At 36.8% G+C, this 20,827-nt stretch overlaps 1 protein-coding gene across 2 annotated transcripts in view; it reads left to right on the top strand.

Moving 5' to 3' along the window:
• The window catches only part of fam135b (family with sequence similarity 135 member B), a 74,925-nt gene that overhangs the window by 3,743 nt on the left and 50,355 nt on the right, over window positions 1–20,827 (top strand). For both annotated transcript variants that reach the window (XM_059349636.1, XM_059349637.1), the window contains exons 2-3: window positions 10,756–10,852; window positions 18,449–18,528. In XM_059349636.1, coding sequence (XP_059205619.1) covers window positions 10,776–10,852; window positions 18,449–18,528 — 157 coding nt within the window. In that variant the 5' untranslated portion in view covers window positions 10,756–10,775. The remainder of the gene's footprint in view (window positions 1–10,755; window positions 10,853–18,448; window positions 18,529–20,827) is intronic.

The raw sequence follows: 20,827 nt of genomic DNA, 5'->3' as shown, positions 1-20,827 counted from the left end.
ATCAAGTTCAGATGCAGGTCACCATGTGTGTCGAGTTTTTCTGGTCATGAATATGTATTAACAGCCCAGTCTCCGGCAAAATTGAATGTATGACAATGGCATTGAATGTTTCTGCAAACCACAATCTATGTTGGTCAGTTTTTCGGTCCAGTGACGAAGAAAAATTACAACCCCATTTGTTGAGCAGCTTATTATGATCCATATGCTTGTAGGTATTACTTTAACATCCATCCATCCATCCATCCATCCATATTCGTCCGCTCATCTGGGGCCGGGTCGCGGGGGCAGCAGGCTAAGCAGGGTGTACCCGCCTTTGCCTGCCGCCCGACTCGCTATGAACCCGACCCTTAAGCCTAACTCTGCGGGTGGTGGGCCCATAGGTCGGCGGGTCTGCATGATTTTTTCGGGCTGAGCCCGGCCGGGCCCCATGGACGAAGGCCCGGCCACCAGACGCTCACCTGCATGCTCCCCTCCCGGGTCTGGCTCCAGGAGGGAGCCCCGGTTTACCCGTGCTGGGCGAGGTACTCTGATGTTCGTTTCCCTGCTTCATAAGGGTCTTTGAATCGCTCTTATTCTCCCCCTCCCCTGGGACCACTTTGCCTTGGGAGACCCTACCAGGAGCTATTGCTCCCGACAACACGGCTCCCAGGATCACTAGAGCACACAAACCCCTCCACCGAGATAAGGTGGTGATTCTTGGAGGAGGTTATGACTTTTGCCATAGTAATTATGAGGGACACCAAGGCGGAAGTGACATTAAGGAGTATAAAGAACAACAACGTCCACTTGGGTTGATGGGAATGGGTGCAGTATAGCTCACTCAAATACAAGATACATTCCGTGTCTATTGTGAAACCAAAAGTAAACAATTTTCTTTGAGGTAATGTAACTTAACTTCTGTGCGTCACTTCACCAAAAACCCTAATTTCTGGCAGTTGTTTAACTTTTTTAACAATCTTTTGTAATGTCTAAATCTTAGGGAAGTAGTTTTGTGACAGTTTCAGTGTCAATGACGACGTAGGTCCCACATCAGGTGCGTGAGAGAGGAGGTGGACGGCACCAAATAACCAGGGGTTTTGTGTTCATATCCTGTTGCTCCGAGTTGAGTTTTATAAGCCTAACTGTTATTTTTTACCTAAAATTAACCAAATTCTCTTGGTGTCTAACCTTAACATTAGTTAAAGTGTTTGAAACTGTTTAAAATTGCAGTTGTCAAATGTAGCAGTGTGTTCTGTCTGATTCTCTATGAGAATGACATAGAGCGGTTCAGGAACGTTCACATTCACCATGATTTTGGTTATATGTTGAGATTCAACTTATCTGTGGTTTGCAAAAATGGAAAATGCCTAAATTTATTCTGATGGCTGGTTTGGTAATAAACATTCTTTTTGTTATGCTCCTATTCAAATGGTTTTGAGTGTAAGTTTTTAGAACATTATGAAGGGAGAATATGAAGACCATTCCCATACCATACCTTTAGTTACCACTCAAGAATGTATATTAATGTCCTTTAAAAGTGTAACTTTAAGACACCCAAACATTGAGGAACAACATATAAAATGAAAGCTGTGATAAAGTCGTTTTTACTTAAATTGGTGGAATCATTGCAAAGTCTAGCTCTCCAAGAAAGCCACCGTGTGTCTGTGTGTGTGTGTGGACTGCATTAAATAGTAATCAGACAGCAGATGGCTGTTTTGTAATGATTAGTGTTTAATGATTTGCTGCAAGTAGAAAATCAGAAAGAGATACTTTGCAAAAATGCACAAGCAGCAAATTCTAAGCATTAGCTCGGCTACAGTTTGTGCAGATCTGTGTGTGGGACAGCAGTGTAGCTACATGCATGCATTTTAACCTTAAACATAAACTATAGACAATTTATAAAATTTAATTACACAGACATTATTGTAATAAAACACAGTTCAACACTTTAAATTGGGCCGAGTATAGTGTTAACTTGGTGTAATGGTAATTTTAGTCATAACATTGCATAATGTTACCATACTAACATGCTGAAGCTTTATTATCCAAACACACCGTCATCACACAAGTATTACAGAAATTAATGATAACACTTCTGTATTACTTTTGACTTCAATCACCATACTGGTTTAATAATATATTCTTTAGTTCACTCCCGTTTGCATCGAAGGCAGCATTAGCTGGCTAACAAAGTACTGTGTGAATGCTAATAATTGATCATTTATAAATAAAATAAAACAAGAATTACACCCACCAAACAAACTGGAGCCTGGGCTTCTTATGGAGCAGTGGTACAGCTCAGTAAAACTCTCCGACAGGTAAAGTTTCCAGTGAATTAGCCACGGCGCTAGTAGCTACAGACAGCTAGCGGCTACACACAGGTAGCAGCTAGTGCTGTCCGCTACGTCACCTGTCACTGAGAGCGGGGACCGGCTTCATTATGCAGAATTTTCGAAACTTAAACGAGTGAGATATAAAATAATTCACCCCTCTCAGAGATGTCATGGACTGGGAAATCAGCTTTTGAGAGTAGAGCCATCGTTTGAACCGGCTGTAAACACGTTTATTTCTACTGTGAAATCGGACATTTTAACATGAGAGTTAATCTAACTTGCTCCCCTCTGCAGCCTGCCTCAAGCGGCGAGTTGAGGAATTGCAGTTTTTGGTACTTCCGCATAGGCTTCACAGCTCAGGACCGGAGGTTGACGCTTGATTTTAACTGGCATCTGAATGAATGAATGAATGAATGAATGAACCTTTATTGTCGCTGAGCACAAGTACCAGCAAAATTAGCCATCTTTCTGTTGAAGACAACAGAAAGGTGAACAGGGCTCAGGATATCACTGTTTAGGTAAACCATTGGTACTGAAGGGAAATTATCCATGTTTAGTATATGTTCCATTTAACTTGACTGCTCAGCAGTTTCTCAGGCCAACTGCAGCCTGAGGAATTAAGACGCACAGGTCACAAACAAGCTAGTTACAGCTATTAGCAAATTTAACTTGATTTGAAGTCCTGTTAGCCCTAAATCAAAAACACATATTTTTCCTCTTATGCTACCTATACATCAGAAGACTGAAAGATTTGGAAAAGACACCCTGAAAACTATCAGCTCACACCTGCTCACATCTAAAGACAAGTGTTTAGAGTTTTTAGTCTCACACTGAGATTTTAGACAGACTGTGAATCTTTCAGGGTCACTATTAACAAGACTGCAACTAGATTCTTGCAGCATTTTTTTGTTACCATGCAATTTTTTCCCATCATGCTCTTAGTAGAAACTTAGTAAATGTGTGCAGTGGTTTGTGTTGAAAAAAAAAAAAAACATCAAAAAGAGAAGACGCCACAAAATGCCCCTCACAAAGCTGAAAAAGGGTTTCTGTTTTTCTGACATAAAAAGTTGACTATTTTACAGTAAAAATAGATATAAGGAAGAATAAAGGGAAGGAACATTTGGAAATGAATTCATGATATACATTTATGTCCTATTTAATTATAATTTATTTAATTGAATAATTATATGTATCAGCTCTACATATATTATTCATCAATTATTTATTACTTATTCATGTAGGCTATATATTTATTTATAAATTATAACTGGGTCTCCTTATCAAACACATTTGATATGATCGCAAACCCAAGACTAGGAAAAGACTGATATGAAACAGAGCAGATTACTACCTTAAACTTAACCATGGAGACGACGGGAGCGCCGTGACTCCAGTAAAACTCCTAGATTTACTAAAGACTTTTAGTCTGGGACTGTGGAAATCGTTTGGTGTAAGCCCAGCAATACTTGTAGTGATATTTATCAGTCTATATTGTTTTGGTGTTGATTGTCAAGTGTTGCCTAATTAAAATCAATAATTATCTTGGGTAACCAGCACTTTGAGCATTACAAGCAACATTCAATATATTTCTATTTTATTCAAGAGAAGGTCTGTAGGGCTGATTTCAACAATAAACAACCAGAACCATATAGATTGATTAATAAGACTACAGGTAAGACAAAAAAAAATGTGTTTTTGAACACGGTTACTGTAAATGGAGCAGTTGTTTCAAGGGAGAAATCAACAACTTATTATAAAACCAACAGAGCTGACTAAACACACAATCTCTATTTGCTTTAGTAGCGTTTTCCAGGAAATTAACTAGAAAATTACTATGAAATGGTCATGAAACAAATATTACCCTTATACTTTACAACAACATGAAGGTCTGTTTCAAAACTCTGCAAAATCCTGGTGGGGAAATACCAGATGCTGGTTGAAATAGTCTAAAAATAGGCCTGCTGGAATCAGCCTAAAAAGGTGCTGTAAGATAGTGCTTGCATAAGGCTGGCAATATTCCATATTTTTCTTTTTCTGCCAATAAATGTGATTAAAAATAACAAGACCAGCAAAGAATTTATCTAACTAACAAGTGTTGTCTCAGTAGCCCTAAGCCTATATTAAAAAGGGTTTTATTTGGTGTTTTTTAAATATTACTGTTCCTCTTTAGAATTAGCTGAGTCCCAAAAACAGACTTTAAACACAGAAAATCAAACACATTGCTAGCTTTGGTGTTATCATGGGATAATATGAAATCATAATATGAAAATAAGAGTAACCACACGTTGCCTTTTAAAGATATTGTCTTATGCTGCAGTACATCATCATCATCACCGCCATCATAAACATCATTGTCATTGCCATCAAGGGGAAACAGTGTATCCTATGAAGATGAATGACAGCTGTATACCTTTAAAGCTGCCAGCGTGGGAGTTGTGGTCCGTGCCTCGCTGACTTGATTAACTCATTAATATGTATATATATAGTGTCGATGTACTCGAGCCATACTGTAGATAATTTTGGTGGGAAGAAAGCATATTAAGTCCCAAGTCCCCGGACTGTGGGCCTCCATTTAATCAAGTACACAGTGTTCATTCTCCTCCTTACTGCCTACCTAACACATTACTGGAGAAGTGTTTTGAACCTCTGAGGCAGCAGATAACTAGGACGTTGGCTCACAACTTAGTGAATCTGGGAAGCAGTGAAGCAGCTTCGAAATCACAAACTGTACATACTCAGTGTGTCCGAGTGTCACGTCAAATGGCCTGTAATTGGCTCAGGACATTGGGAAGACTGCCGTCATCTGTGGTCACCCTGACACACACAAGGCTGAGAGTGTGGTGACTGTGTCAGAGTAACACGACATGCAGAGTCACCATTTCTTTTCTCTTCAGGCTATTTGTAGCAGTGGCCAGCTAGTGTCCTGCATAAACCCATTTAGGCTTGTACCCGTGGCTTTCATGAGAAGTTGAGTTTATTTGTCCAAACCTTCAATAAAGTTTTTTTTTAAAAATCAACAAACTCAGCAAATGTTACATTTGACTGAATAAAAAAATCCTATGCATAATACTAATACATGCCCATTAACAAGATGCAAACATGATATGACCATTGGAAGAAATAGACATAGTTCTCTTTAGCCTACTGTAATAAAAAAAAACAACAAACAATAATAAAAATAATAATAATAGATGCATTTCATTGGCCAAGAGACCGAAAATAAGTGGAACAAACTATAAATACTACAAAACGACGTATCCGCTTTCCCGGCTTTAATGGTAGAATAACGCAACAGCGATCCCGGTTTTAATGGTAGAAATGCGGTAATGCTTTCCTGGCTTAAATGGGTTAAAGAAGCACTGCTTCACTTTACTGCTGGCTTTACATGGTCACCCTTTCCTTCTCCTCCAGACTGCTGGTTTTGGACGGCACAGGTTCAGGTTTTTACTGATGATTTACTGGCCCTTCTTTCTCAACACTTGGCAAGATTCTTATAATACATCTCATCAGCATAAGCAGGGTGGAGGAGAAGGTTTCACTGCCAACTGAGAGGACACCTTAGGCAAACTGCATTTGCACAAAAAGAATCCTGGTGCTAGGAAGGGACACTGGAATATATTTCCCTGCTCATAGGACGTAACAAATCAAAACTGAACAGTCAGTTTTGATTTGTTACGTTAATCAGGACATTTTTTAAGCTAAGGGAAGATCAAAAAACTTACCAACACCTTGATTGCCCAAGTAAACCTAATCCTAAACTCTGTAGAACTAAATGAGAACAGACGTAAGTGGTTTGTGGTTCGAGACCAGCAATGAGTTGGTGTCACTGGAACCAGTTTTCCTGGCCGAGAGCCAGTTCTTTGGCAGTAGAAAAGAGAGGAACTGGTTCAAGATTAGGCACCGGCTAGAAACCGGTCCTGGAACTGTCTTGGTCAAAAAGGGGTATATGTCTGCTAAACAATGAACTGCTAAAGTTGGCTGACTTTTTGTATGTAGCTCGGTTTAACCTCAGTTGTTAGATCATATCACATGGAACATCAAGCACAACATTCTCCGATTTTTCATTTTAAAATGAGTCTGCTAAAAATAATTAAAAACTCAGCTGACTAGACCTTGTTGGGGTCATCCCTATGTTCCCCGGGTCCTATGTTCCCCACTCAGAGAACATAGGACCCTTTTCTAGAAAAAAGGTCCTATGTTTCCTGTTTTTCCCAAAAAGGGTCCTATGGTCCCCACTAGCAATTCATACTTTTTTCTGAAAAAGGGTCCAATGTGCCCCGCAATCTATCAGTCTTTAAGGTAAATTTACACAGCAGCTACTTTCTGGCTACTTTGCAGTTCATTTTTTTTTAAATATGGTTAGGGTTAGGGTTAGGCCTATTTGCCATGGAATTTGGCAGTAATGGTGGAAAAAGTAACAGACCGGGTAACATAGGACATTTTTGGGAAAAGTGGGGGAAAAGGGTCCTATATTCCCCAGTCTCATACAAAGAGGGGAACATACACGTTCCCACAGTGTTGTCAACCCATTTTTTTTAGAGCTTGTTAGCTTAATTAGCTAGCCAGCTACATTCCATTGTAAGACAATTGGTGGTACTCACAGGATGTCTGCAAGATGGAGTTAACTGTAATTTTCAGTAACTTTTGCATTTTAGTGGCATGGTATCAACTGTTTAGCATCTGAGCTATGGTGAAAAAAAACAGTCTGTCCAAGCTTAAGTTATGAAATTCATAACACAACACTTCAAGGAGCCAGTAAATGTGACAGTAACATATATAAATACTAAATAAAAATGCTGAATATCATCATGATGAGTTGACTACATCAAAATTCATTAATAGAACTCCAACATATCCATATATAAATTAAGTTTACTTCTTCAAAATAAATTAACATTTGACTCACAGATTACAGGGTTTAAATATTTGTTATAATAAGTGTACAATAAGTGTAAATTCAGTCAGTACAACACATTTTTTTTAAGTAAATCATAAGCAAATTTGTGGTTATATCCTACAAATGTTTTCAATTATATTTACTCAGTTTGTTTAGTGATTTCTACTTAGTTTTCCATATGGTTAACATAATATTTCACTTTCATTTACTCAATTTATGTGGTAATTGAGCCAAGTCAATTCATTCAGATGTACTTGAAACTATTAAATTTACTCATTACTCATGTTTTGTTTAACCGATTTGAGAGCTTTCAAATCAACTCAATATTTTTAAGTGTAAAAATGTTGCACTGATTGAATTAAGTAATATGCAGTATTATTTTTGAGTGCATGTACCTTCCTCTTTAGTGATGACTCTCCATGACATTTTTACAACCCTTACTGGAACACTAGTCAAATACCGTACACACGCAGGATTATGTTTCAAAGCAGTCAATGAGAGGTTATTTGAGACACTTTACTGTAAACAGTGTCAGTGTTTCACCTCCTTTTGTTTGGTGGCAGCTCAGTTTTTACTGCGTTTCAGCTTCCACTGTACTTTCTCTGAACGCTGCAGAGGCGTTTATGTTGCAGTGGATGAAGTAAAATTAGACGCTTCATGTTTAGACGTGCTGGGGATTCACTGAGCTTTAATTGCTGCTAATGGAAAACACAGCTCACATGAGTGTGAATTGAGCTTCAGAGAGCCTTGGATGTGTTGATCACAGGTTCTTTTGGAGACGCACGATTTCAATGGTTTCAATGATGCATTAACAGTAGGCACATGGAGCAATTTGTCTGCAGTTCTCTCAATAACCCGAGGCACTGACAACTTTTTGATTGAGAATTTTATTTAGAACATGTAAAAGTCAACAAAAACACTAAAAATAATATAAAAAGCAAAGTGAAATAGAAATATACAATGAGAGAAAAAAAGAGAAAAAAGAAAAAGAAAAGAAAAGGAGAACAGGAAAACCTGGACATGCAACAGCTCAGTTGTTCATTTCTCTTAACAGATTCAATTAAATCATACATGTTCAAAAGGGAGTAGGAAGAAGTGTACACTTATAAATTCCTACCCCTCCTCTGCTTATTATATTAGTATTTATACTATTACTGATATTATTATAATTTATAGACTATCTTAATATATATCTCTTTTGTATTTAAATATCTTTACATATACATAATTTCTCATTTCTTCATATTCATATACATACATACATACATACATACATGTATGTATGTATGTATGTATGTATGTATACATACATACATACATACATACATACATACATACAGACATGACAATGACATGATCTAAAGAATGAATAGAAACTGGATGTGTACATTTTTCAGCATTCTAGTTTGTTGTTTTGTGTTTCGTAGGGCTTACATCTTTGGGTTGGTTGGTCAATATGCTCTGCAGAAAACACCAAGAGTTCTTCTTAAAGCTCTTAAAGCTGTCTAGAGCTCTCGAGCGTCCAGAGCATGGGTCTCAAACTCGCGGCCCGCGGGCCAATTGCGGCCCTTGTGCCGATATTTTGTGGCCCCCACCTTGGTATGAAAGTTTAATGTGAGTTTTATATGAATGGCACTTTACCGTGTTGTGTGTGGAAGGTTCCTTTTTTGGTAATTTTGTGTCTTTTTTTAATAATTTGGTGTCTTTTTTAGTAATTTTGTGTCTTTTTTGGTAATTCTGTGTCTTTTTTGGTCATTTTGTTTCTTTTTTAAGTAATATAGTTTTTTCTGTCATTTTGTGTCTTTTTTGGTAATTCTGTGTATTTTTCACTCATTTTGTGTCTTTTTTAAATAATTTTGTGTCTTTTTTAAATCATTTTGTGTCTTTTAAAAAAAATAATTTTGTGTCTTTTTGGTAATTCTGTGTCTTTTTTGGTAATTTTGTGTCTTTTGGGAGTAATTTTGTGTCTTTTTTAGTAATTTTGTGTATTTTTTGGTAATTCTGTGTATTTTTCAGTCATTTTGTGTCTTTTTTTGTCATTTTGTGTCTTTTTTGGTTATTTTGTGTCTTTTTTAATAATTTTGTGTCTTTTTTTGGTCATTTTGATACTGCCTCCAGTGGTCCCAAGGTAATTTGAGTTTGAGCCCCCTGTTCTACAGTGTCCTGCTTCAAAGGATATAAAAATAAGACAGCCTCAGAAAAAAACCCTTTGGTAGTCATGTAATGCTACCAGGTACCAATTAACCAAACGATTGGTTGAAGAGTAGGCATACCTTCAGTCTACCAAGATTTTCTTTCCACAGCCCTTGTGTGCAGGTGTATAACAGCACATTCTAAACTAGACTCATAAAGTAATGTTCCATGGCCGAAAATGCTGTTTTCAGCTCCTCAAATGTGGATATTTCCTGTTTTCTCTATTTTATGACATATTCAACTGAATATCTTTGGGTTTTGGACTGATAGAGCAAGACATTTAAAGACATCACCTTGAACTTTGAGAAACTGGGATGAACATTTTTCACTATCTTCTGACATTTTATAGACCAAACAATTAACCCTAGCAGCCCTAGCTTCACAAAAAAATAAATGTGTAAAAATGGGAACCAACTGGAACATGTACTGCACTGCAAAAGGTGTGTCTAAAAACAAGATAAAAACACTTAATCTGAGGCAAATGATCTTGCTGCATGGACAGATAATTTCACTTGTCGATATTTTTTAAATTAAGATTATTAAATAAGCATGTTGAACGCTTAAAATAAGAAATTAAATAACAAGATAAATTATCTAACACTTCTAAAGTTTTTTAAAATATCTTGGTAAGAAACAAATAATTTGCAGTGCACTCTGCTCGGGCTAGTTCATCGCTGCTTGAACTTTAATTTATCTTGTTTAAGAGTTAATTTCTTATTTTAAACGTTTAACATGCTTAATTCTAGACTTACTGATTTGTCAAGGTACAATAGTCTATGAAACAGCTTTTTATAAAATCACAGCACACTAAAACATGCCTGAAACACTGGGATACATTTGGCCTTTGAATTAAAACATTAAAAACATAATTGACCTATCTAATTATAAAGTAGATGACATGTAATCACCATTTTTGCAGGTATTTGATATTTAATGAAAGGGAAATATATTAATGCAGCAGAACTATTCAGTCCACGGATCTAATCCTATTAATTATACAGGTAATAATAACAATGTACCGAAGGGTTGACATTGACAGTAATAGAAGCTGAACTCAAATCAACCCACAGCATCCCTTATTAGGAACGATACAACAAAGAGAGCAGCTGCACATGCTTTTACTCTGAAATAATTAAATCACAGGGTGGTACTCATTTCTCCAACATATACCTCAACAGTGCTGGTGAGAACTATATTCAGTATATGTCTGTCATGGTTCTATATGGTCTGTTGTCCACACTGGAGTGTATGAGTCATATCACTTCAGCAAACAGAAAATAACTGTGCAAGATAGTTTTAGAAATGTCATCTTTCATATGTCATATTTACTTTGTTCTCTCTCTCTTTTGACAGGTGATGAGTGGGATTATATCATGTCTGAAGTACAGGGAACACTGGAGTTTTCTGTAGAGTTGCACAAGTTTCACAATGTGGATCTCTTTCAAAGGGGGTAAGCAATATATCTCTGCAGAACTCACATTTACAGAGTCATGATATTTAGTTATATTGGCTGGCTTCACAACTGGCAAGTCAGCAAACTCACAAAAGACATTTAACTGAATCTAACAATACCTACACAATAATAATACTATTTCTTGAATTCAGCAGTTCAGTGTGAGCATGGCAATATATCCTTCCATATAAACTTTGCTGACACATCCCTCCAACCGATTAAAAAATGTTGTTAAACACGAGAATATAGGAACAGATGGCTGAATACTAATGAAGAGATCACTCCTGGAATAATAAATGCACAATATAATTTATTGGGTATATTAAAGTGATGTATGCACCCACCGCTTTCACTTAAGCTGGACAAAAACTATACTCTGCAAAACTGCCTCTCTTCCTCTAGGAAAAAATGTTGAACAGCCTTCATCTGAACTGTCAGGCTTGTTTGAGAAAGTACCCATAATCCCCTGGAAATGTATGTCAGGAATCTAATGAAATGCGGTTTACAACTCAGCATGAGTTGAATGTGCCTGTCATTAACATTCAGACAACAGATTAGTCTGCCATAAAAAGCAAAACACAGAAGGATTTGGTCAAAAATACTGCCCGAATCAGAGTTTTTGGTATCTGCCTTATGGAAATATTATACCATAAAAAATAGTGATTGACTTTAAATTTTGTTTGTATTTGTATTTATTTATTTACAGAATTACAAAAAACTAAATGAAACAAAAATAGTAAGTGCAGGAAAGGTTAAAAAGCCCTATATGGGCTTATGAAAAGCACCTCCCCAAGAAATACACAAAAATTCAAAAATGAATCAACAACAACAATGAGAAAAAGCAACAACAAATAACAAAAAAGAAAGCAATACAAGTGCCATTTTATAGCACACACACACAAAAAAGTCATGAATAAAAACATAGGTATGTATGATGTAAAATAAATGTATTTGAGTGTATGAGATAATGATCCAATGACAACTATACTGGAAAAAAACTATTAGGAGTCTTGATTTAACAGGTAAGTTTTCAGTCTTAACTTAAAATTATTGAGGGATGAAGATAGTTTAACTACATGAACATGAGAATTCCAAAGTAAAATTGTTTGTCTAATTTGCTGTAATTACAAAACTGACAACTTTAGCTGGTGACATGTTGGCCAAAACAGACATGGCTAGCATTAGCTGTAGCCAAAGCTAAATGTACTTACTAATTTAATTTAGATGTTATCTGTAATTAAAAAAATACCAATTTGTACAAAGTCAGATGTTGGTAATCCAGTTTGTTATTCCAGATAAATTAATGACGCTTAATTCAGTCATGATGGAGAAAAATACCAGCTAAAGTAAAACTGCTAAATCATAATAAGCGAGCAGATTTTCGTAAGCTAGCAGCTGATTTGGCCAAGTGGCAAAACATCTAGGCCTGAAAAGTAAAGCCAATGTGGAAGTAATTTAAAAATGCATTATTTGATATGGCCAGCAGGGGGCGACTCCACTGGTTGCGAGGAGAAGTCTGAATATAGACTATAGAAGTCAATGAGAACATTAGCCTACTTCTCACTTGATGTATTGCCTCATGAAATCATACATTGAAATATATTGGATTGTAAATGAATGTTTCATATTGATTTTAATATAAATATCAATCATAGGTAATGTAGGTTCTAATAATATTTGGAAATTAAAAAATAGACTAGAATCATAACAACTTTCCCATTTGCTGCATGGTGACAATATAGAAACAGAAACACCAAATTGTAATATAATGTGCTGTACAAATAAGAACAACAATGTATGAAATATTTTTAAAAATATAATTTTAGGAGTTTTCTATCATATTCTATGACATAAAAAGCCACGTTTATCCTGCCTTATGTGTCTGCAGGAAGATTAAAACCTCTCATCTGCTGGGCTGAAATGCCAGCTTTATCAAAATGATTTTCTCTCTCCAAATGGGATGGGCTAAAGCTTTATCATGGTAATCCCTTCAGCTGAGTGCACTAATATGTTTGTTTTTACTGGTTGCCATGTTGCTTCAGACAGCAGCAGAGATCTGATGTGGACACGCAGAAGAATTACTTCTGAATGTAAAGATGAAGCACTGCAGAATCAGAATAGTTTTATCAGGACCTGTGCATCTCACCACACTGCAATGTAATTACTAAAATCAATACAAATCCCTGTGCCAGACCAAGCAGCTGTACACTTTGAAGGGCCCAGTTGTACACTGATTGCATTGAAAATACTGATTGAATTTGCATTTGATGTGAAGGAAGGCGATAAGCAGGACAGCACTAACGCAGGCAAAGTTAGAGTCTTATATTGCTTCATATACTCAAATTAAGGACTCAGCTGCAATTTCATAATGTAACTTTTTTTTTAATATCTGTTGTACAAACCAAATGTAAACTACTGATAAGTTTCATTGTTCTCCAGCATCTATATACCAATAACTATATGAGATGTATGCAGGGGCAGAGTGAGGGGGGGCTTCTAAGGGCCCCAAATGTTTTAGGTTTTTAAAATACCTACAACTTTTCATTTACCTTCAAGCTCTCTGACAGGACCCCAAATATATATAAGGCAAATATCACCTAAAGGTCTGTAACAACAAGATCTCCAACCTAATGGACAGAATAGACCATTTGTCAATACAACCCATTATGACACATATGAGCATTTGTCAAAATGAGCGTTTCGCAGCTCATGGTACCGCGGAGCATTCTAAAAATTGCACAGACGTCATTATACATACATGCACGGTTCACGGTTGTAAAAAAGGCTGCAGTTTCTGTGAATTTATTATACAAAACCACTGACCTAGGTTTAGGGCAAAAAACGTCCTGGTTAGGCGTTATGAAAGACGGTTTAAACAGGAAATAAATGCACGTAAATGGCAGAAGTGAAGTAGCTACGAGGGAACCGTGAGCCACAGAAGTTACATAAAAAACGTAAGTTACGAGAAAAAAAACGTAATGCACAAACCGTGAAGCCTGATTTCCACCGGGCGCGGAACGGCTGCTCTGCGGTCACCATTACTGATCGCTGCCACTTTAATCAATGAGACCATTTCCACCAGGCGCGCAACATATCTCAGCAGCGTCCCAGCCGCGGCTCTCCGCTCTGCAGCGCGATCAATCCGTAGATTTCTATTTTTACCGAGAGACGTTGCTAAGCCGCGTCAAGCTCAACAGAGCAGATTGCACCAGACAGGACATCTGACACAGAATCAACGTAAAACACTTCCGCCCCCTTTCAAAATAAAACACAATACGCAGTTCATGCAGCCTAAAACTATTTCATATCAACATTATGTTATGACCGGGGCACCAGAACAGCAATCAATCAATCAATCAAAGGGTCTCAGAGGGTCGGAGACATGGACGACAAGAGACTGATTGTTAAAGTGGAACAGCATACAATCATTTAGATTTGGCAACCTAAAGCTGATGCCTGGTTCACACTGGCAACCACTTTTAATGATGCCTAATTGAAATGACTGTTCACACCAAATTCCTACCCTGCCTATGTTATCTACAGCCACAATTCCAAAGAAGTTGTGAAGAAAGTGTATTTTCTCAAAAACAAAAGTTTATACCGTTTTTATACAGTTTTCAATTGAGCATATGTCAGAAAGATTTATGACAAATGATCACATTCTGTTTTATTTATGTATTTTTGGAATCAGGGTTATAAGTTGTTGTTTTTTTACTTTTTAGAGAATGTTTTTTTGTAGTTGGCAATTTTAATATTATTCCCAAATATTGTTAGGGTGTTATATATTATATTATTTCCAATGGCTTAAAAAAGTGCATTTAACTGCACTAAATGAAAAAAATACCTTAAGGGAGCATGGCCTCCGATCCCCCTATGTTTGGTTCGAGCTCCAGAATAATGATGTTATTGGAAATGACATCTATCAATCTCTGCTGTGAGAGGCAGGGGATTAGTTTTTGACCTCCTGGCCGCGAGTTTACCTATTTCATCCCAAAGACATCACCTTATTTATTTATCACCTTTCAAAAACCTTTTCCGTGCTCCTTTCTGTCGAGCCTCATCTTTAGGAGTGCTGTCGCTAACACACTGATGTGATGACTGAGCTCACAGCCACACTTTTGTCTCTCAGATTGCCAATGTGTCCCTGGAGAGCCGAGATGTGCTTTTACACAAAGCTGCATTGACTTAAACTGTCAAAGTGACCTTTTCAAAGACATGTTTTCCATTGCTGCCTGGAATGTCATGTAAACAATCTTTACCGAAGTCAATAGACTGTAACATTCTGTTTTCCACTTTAAATGCCTGTGCTGATATTTTCTTTCTTATGAATAAAATTACTTTAGAAGCTGTAATAACCTCATTAACTGAGATCAATACATTTTCATCTCACCTTTAATGTCAGAACTGTAGAATTCTAGCAGCCATCTGATACCATGTGCGGTATACATTACAACCTTTGACTAGAGCTACATTATTATGTCTTTTTCATTATTAATAGCCATTTGCCCGAGATCGTTTAATAATTTATCGACATTTGTAAAAATTTATGGTTGATTTTGTTTAACATGACATTGTTAACCTCTCATCCATATCAGGACGGGCACTTCTGAATCATAAAAGCTGCACTCATCGGACTTGTTGAAGTCAAAACAGAGCATCCTGTGTGTATATAGATATTGACACTTGAATTAATTCATCCTGGTCAGCAAATAGGATGTTCGCCAAGTCATACATGCTCCTGTTTCTAAACAGGATGCACCACTTCAAACAAGAAAAGCATTTATTTTGTGATTAACATTTTTTATTTTTCATTATCACTGTACAACAATTAAAAAACAAACAAAAAAACAACCCCCAACAACAACAACAACAACAACAACAATAAACAAACAAACAATATCACCATCAGTGCTAAGCCCTTTCTGGTTACAAGCATCACTGTGCTCCTTCATGTATATCTATTACATACATACAGAACATAAAATAAACTATAATATATAATGAGACACATATAATAAGACTCAGACTCAAAAACTGAATCAAGGAAGGTCAATACAATAAATAAATAAAATAAGCATTGCATTAAAGACATGATTTGTTAACAAATAAAAAGGTTATTAATAATAATAGCAGACATAAATACATACATGACAAAGAAGAAGCACTGGTATATATTTATCCACAATTAACTAAATAAAAAAAAAAACTTACATCTCTCTGCTCTATAACCCCCTTCAGGAGCCTTTTAGAAAGTGTAAATATTTCCCCCATTTTGCTTCATATAGATTCAGTCTAACCAGTTGTTTACGTGACATTTTTTCGAATGCTGCGACTCGTGACACACTCAAAAATAATAGTGCATATTACTTAATTCAATCAGTGCAACATTTTTACACTTAAAAATATTGAGTTGATTTGAAAGCTCTCAAATCGGTTAAACAAAACAATGATAAATTTAAGTAATATTTGCATCTCTTTAAACCTCTGAAGTCCAGGAGATTTTGGTTCAAAATTGTCAACTTCCTATGCATTCATTTCTGTCTCTGTTTAGCATCTTTCAGTCTGTCCTTACATCACATGCATGGCTCCTTTTTCTCCAAACAAACTTGGCCATCAGTCAGAATTTTCATTTTATTTTAATTAACATTATTAGTATAAAGCTGCCAGGAACCCAAAATACAAACAAAAGACACAGGTGTCTATGGAAATGTAACATTTTTTTATTCTTTTATTTTATTTTTTTTACCATTTATACACACAAAAACAGCAGAAAAAATAATAAATAATAAAAACTACAAAGCAGTCTATTTGCATGTAAATTAAAAATAGTAATAATTTTCATTGTAGAAAGAAAATTCACATTTTAAAAATGGTCTAGAAACATAAATGTCACACTGTGAAAGCTCCTATGATTGAACTTTAACTGGCTTTCTCAGCTTGTCTACATATCATATATAAATAACGTTATTACTGTAGATAAAATGTGTATTTTCACTAAATAGATGGACTCTAGAGGGTTAATCAAGAAAATAATTTCTGAAACAAGTAGTCTTAATGAATATATTTGGCTTCCACTTTGATCCATGCTTACGTCTTTCAATAAATACTATTTTTAAATATAGAGAAAATGATTTTCCAACTCAGGCTCTGACCCTGAGAATGATGGTACTTGAACACTGGCCCACTGGCACATAAAACATTTTAGTGTCAAGTATAGTCATCAGTGAAAATGTCCACCTACAGCAAGTGACTCAGTAAAAATGAAGGCTTAAAATGAAAATATCTGTGAAAAAGCAGAGAGCGTACATACCCTAGTTATAGAAAACTGGACTAAAGCAATTGTTTGCCTTCCTTTACTTTTTTACCTTCTTTTAAAGAAGCACATGGTAAGCAAATTCTACAATAAATGGCAACCATTTATGGACTTTTTTGTGACGATGTAACGCTCACTCACACGCAAACTCCTTTCTTTTCTTTTTCATTTCTTTTGTTTTATATTTCATTTAGTTTTTCTCCTCCTCTTTCCCCTGTCTCTTTTACTATTTACCATTTATGTATTTGATCTGTTATGTTTATGTGGTCAGTTTAATCATTTTATACAGACTATGTCTAAATATCTAAATATTGTATAGTTTATTCGATTTCATTTCATGTGACCGTTGTTTGTTCTTAAAATTATTAGGACCGGGGCTTTAACGAGTTAATTAAGATGAATTAATTACACAAAAATGAACACGTTAAAAAAATTCCGCATTTTAATCACACTTATTTTTGCACCGCGGAACGTTTCTCAATGGATGAGTTTCAGGCGGACAGATTATACTGGAGCACCAACTAGCGTTCATGAGTTCAGACAACAACAAACCACAGTGAACATGAAGGAAGAAGCTGATGAGACGCTTTGGTTGGCCCCGTGGATGATGGGACATTTAGTTACAAAAAACCAACAGATGGAAGCGTCGATAAGAGCATGGTTGTGTTGCTATGCAACAAGGAATTCACATATCACCGCTGCACATCGAGCCTCAAGTATCACCTCAATGCAAAACATGTAGCAGCTAGCGGCTAGTGTGGTAGCTAGCGTGGATTGTGTTTTACTTAAAAAACCAAAGTATTATAGTTTACAGAAGGTCTACCTACCTATAGGCTACCTGAATTTCTGAAATTTACTATATTTCTAAATATGCTATTGCTACACTTAATGGCAAAAATTCTGTCTGTTGGACTTGAACAAAAATAAACAATATTTTTGTTGCTTAAGCTTATGTATTCAGTCATTATTCAATGGTATACCAAAAATCCACGTGAGAAAAATTAATTCTCACTGTTCTCAGGTCAAATATTTATATGCAATTAAAATGCGATTAATTTCGATTAATTAATTACAATTATTAGATTTTTTGTCCCGGCCCAATTTAATGTCGACACCAATGTACCCTAATAGGTATGTCCCTCTGTGGTTATTGTATGCACATCAATAAAAATAAAAAATCAGAAGCACATGGTAGTTTTACATTATACATTTTTGTCGGTATCTACATTTATTCAGTGCATTTTTAATCGTGACTGTCATGTTTGTATCCTCTCCCTCAGGTTCTACCAGGTACGAGCAGGGCTGAAGGTCTCACCTCGGGTGCCCCACAGGGTGATAGCGACAACACAAGACAACACAGGTACTGTAAGGAAGAGTGGCATTTACATCCTAATCATCCCACATTATATTTTTAGGTACCACATAGACTTTACCAGTCTGACAACACGATCTTCATTTCTGTCTGCAGCTTCCAATTTGCTTTATTGGTTCTCAGTAATCCCATTTTTGATGAAACCACAGGCTGATCCATTTGATCAGCTAATGCCAACTGTTTTCGAAACATGTCTGAAGACTGAGGCTTTTACATTTTAATGTCCCAAACTCATATTCACTCATGGTTGGATTAAGAGATAATGGGCCCCTGGGGACAGACATGTAAAAGGCCCTTAACCCCTCTAAGTAGAAACATGACAACCAGACTGAAAGGGCTCATTTTGTGTGTCTTTGTAGTTGCCTTGCATCTCTTTGTGGTGGCCTTTTATTGCTTCTTAGCTGTTTTGCATCTTTTTGTAGTCATGTTGCGTCACTTTCTGTTAATTTGGATCTCTCTGTAGTTATTTTACATGTCTTTTTAGTTGTTTTGCTTGTCTTAATTGTGTCTCTTTTACCCCTTTTCAACCAAGCCGGTTCCAGGGCCGGTTGAGAGCTGGTGCCGCTTTTAACTGGCTCTCGCCAGGACAACTGGTTCCAGAGCAGCACCTAATCTGGAGCGTGTCTATGTTCCCCTCTTTGTATGAAACTGGGGAATATACATAACATAGGAACCTTTTTCCCCGCTTTTTCCAAAAGGTCCTATGTTCCCCGGTCTGTTACTTTTTCCACCATTACTGCCAAATTCCATGGCAAATAGGCCTATGTAGGTCTACGGGCTGCTTGACGCAGAAAGAGGAAGGAAAGATTAGGTCGGGTGGCAAACCTGCAAGTCTTGAGCTAACCCTAACCCTAACCCCGCAACAGTGGGTTAGGGTTAGGGTTAGACGCTTTTTCCAAAAAGGGTCCTATGTTCCACAGTCTGTTACTTTTTCCACCATTACTGCCAAATTCCATGGCAAATAGGCCATGGAACCTAACTAACCCTAACCCTAACTGTATTGCTACAGGGGAACAAAGGATCCTTTTTGGGAAAAACAGGGAATATAGGACCCGGGGAACATAGGGATGACCCCCACCAAATCTTTGCTGGTCTTGAACCACAAACCACATACGTCAGTGGCTGGGGACCAACAAAACCAACTAAAACATGTGTCATTAATGTTATTGTATTTGTATAACTGCAATGTGATTGGTACGGGTTAGCATTAGCGGGATATCGCTAGCATTAGCGGGATATCGCTAGCATCAGTGGGCTAGCATTAGCTTACAACAAAGTCTAACATTAACATCTTACGTTCAGTTTTAATAAGAATGTAATCGCTGTCAATAGCATTCAAGACGAGCAGAAGCAAATGTGTTGTACATGTTGTGTTTGGGTGCCAAGGTAGGCTTGCAAACCAAGTAGCAACATTTGTAAAGAGAAGATGCAGAGTGGAGACGTTTCTGGATGTATACAGTAACATACTAATGTGGCTCTCGAGACTGTGGAAAAGCAAACAGGTTCTGAGCGGGTTTGAACCAGCACCAGTACCAGCCCAGCAGAAGAACTATAGGTTTGCGTTGGTTGAAAAGGGGTATTTGTGGTTGTTTTGCATCTTTTAACAGTCTTATATTTCTCTTTGTAGTTGTTTTGCATCTTTGCATCTGGTCAGTTGCATCTTTTGACAATTGTTTTGTGCCTCTTTGTAGTTTGTTTGCACTTCTTTGTAATTGTTCAGTATCTTTTAATTGACATTATGTGTTCCTCTGGAGTTAGTTTGCCATTTCATTGGCATTTGGCATCATTTTACAGTTGTTAAGTGTTACTTCAAACTGAGACTGTGGCCATTGATCTCCTGGCCACTTTCATTCATCCATCCATGTTTTCAGTTGTGTATATATAGTAAAGGGCAAAAACATGAAGACTTATGTGTCCTAGACACGAGACACTACAGCAGTTTGAATACATTTAAAATGAGCCAGATAAAATGTACAAGGTTGTCTCGTACAGAGTGGTGATTTTAATTAAATGTCATCACTGGCTTCAAATATTGACAAATGATGATATTAGCGCGATCATGTTTGAACAGTCTGCATTTCATCCGCAGTGGTCCAAAGGGGACTGAGTGTGAGAAAATCTCACTTGACACAGGGAATCTTTTTGTAACTACAGCCTGCATCTGAATTACACACATTGTGTTGTCCATGTTACTCTTTGAAGCCTGTGTGAAAACAGTAATCTATGACAGTGTTTTGCTTTAAAGTACATGGTAGCACACACAGTGGGCCTTTACTGGAACTAGTGA

The sequence above is a fragment of the Centropristis striata genome, chromosome 14, assembly GCF_030273125.1.
Source record: "Centropristis striata isolate RG_2023a ecotype Rhode Island chromosome 14, C.striata_1.0, whole genome shotgun sequence".
NCBI lineage: Eukaryota > Metazoa > Chordata > Actinopteri > Perciformes > Serranidae > Centropristis > Centropristis striata.
The sequence above is the reverse complement of the archived record's forward strand: the minus strand, read 5'-3'. Positions and strand labels throughout refer to the sequence as shown.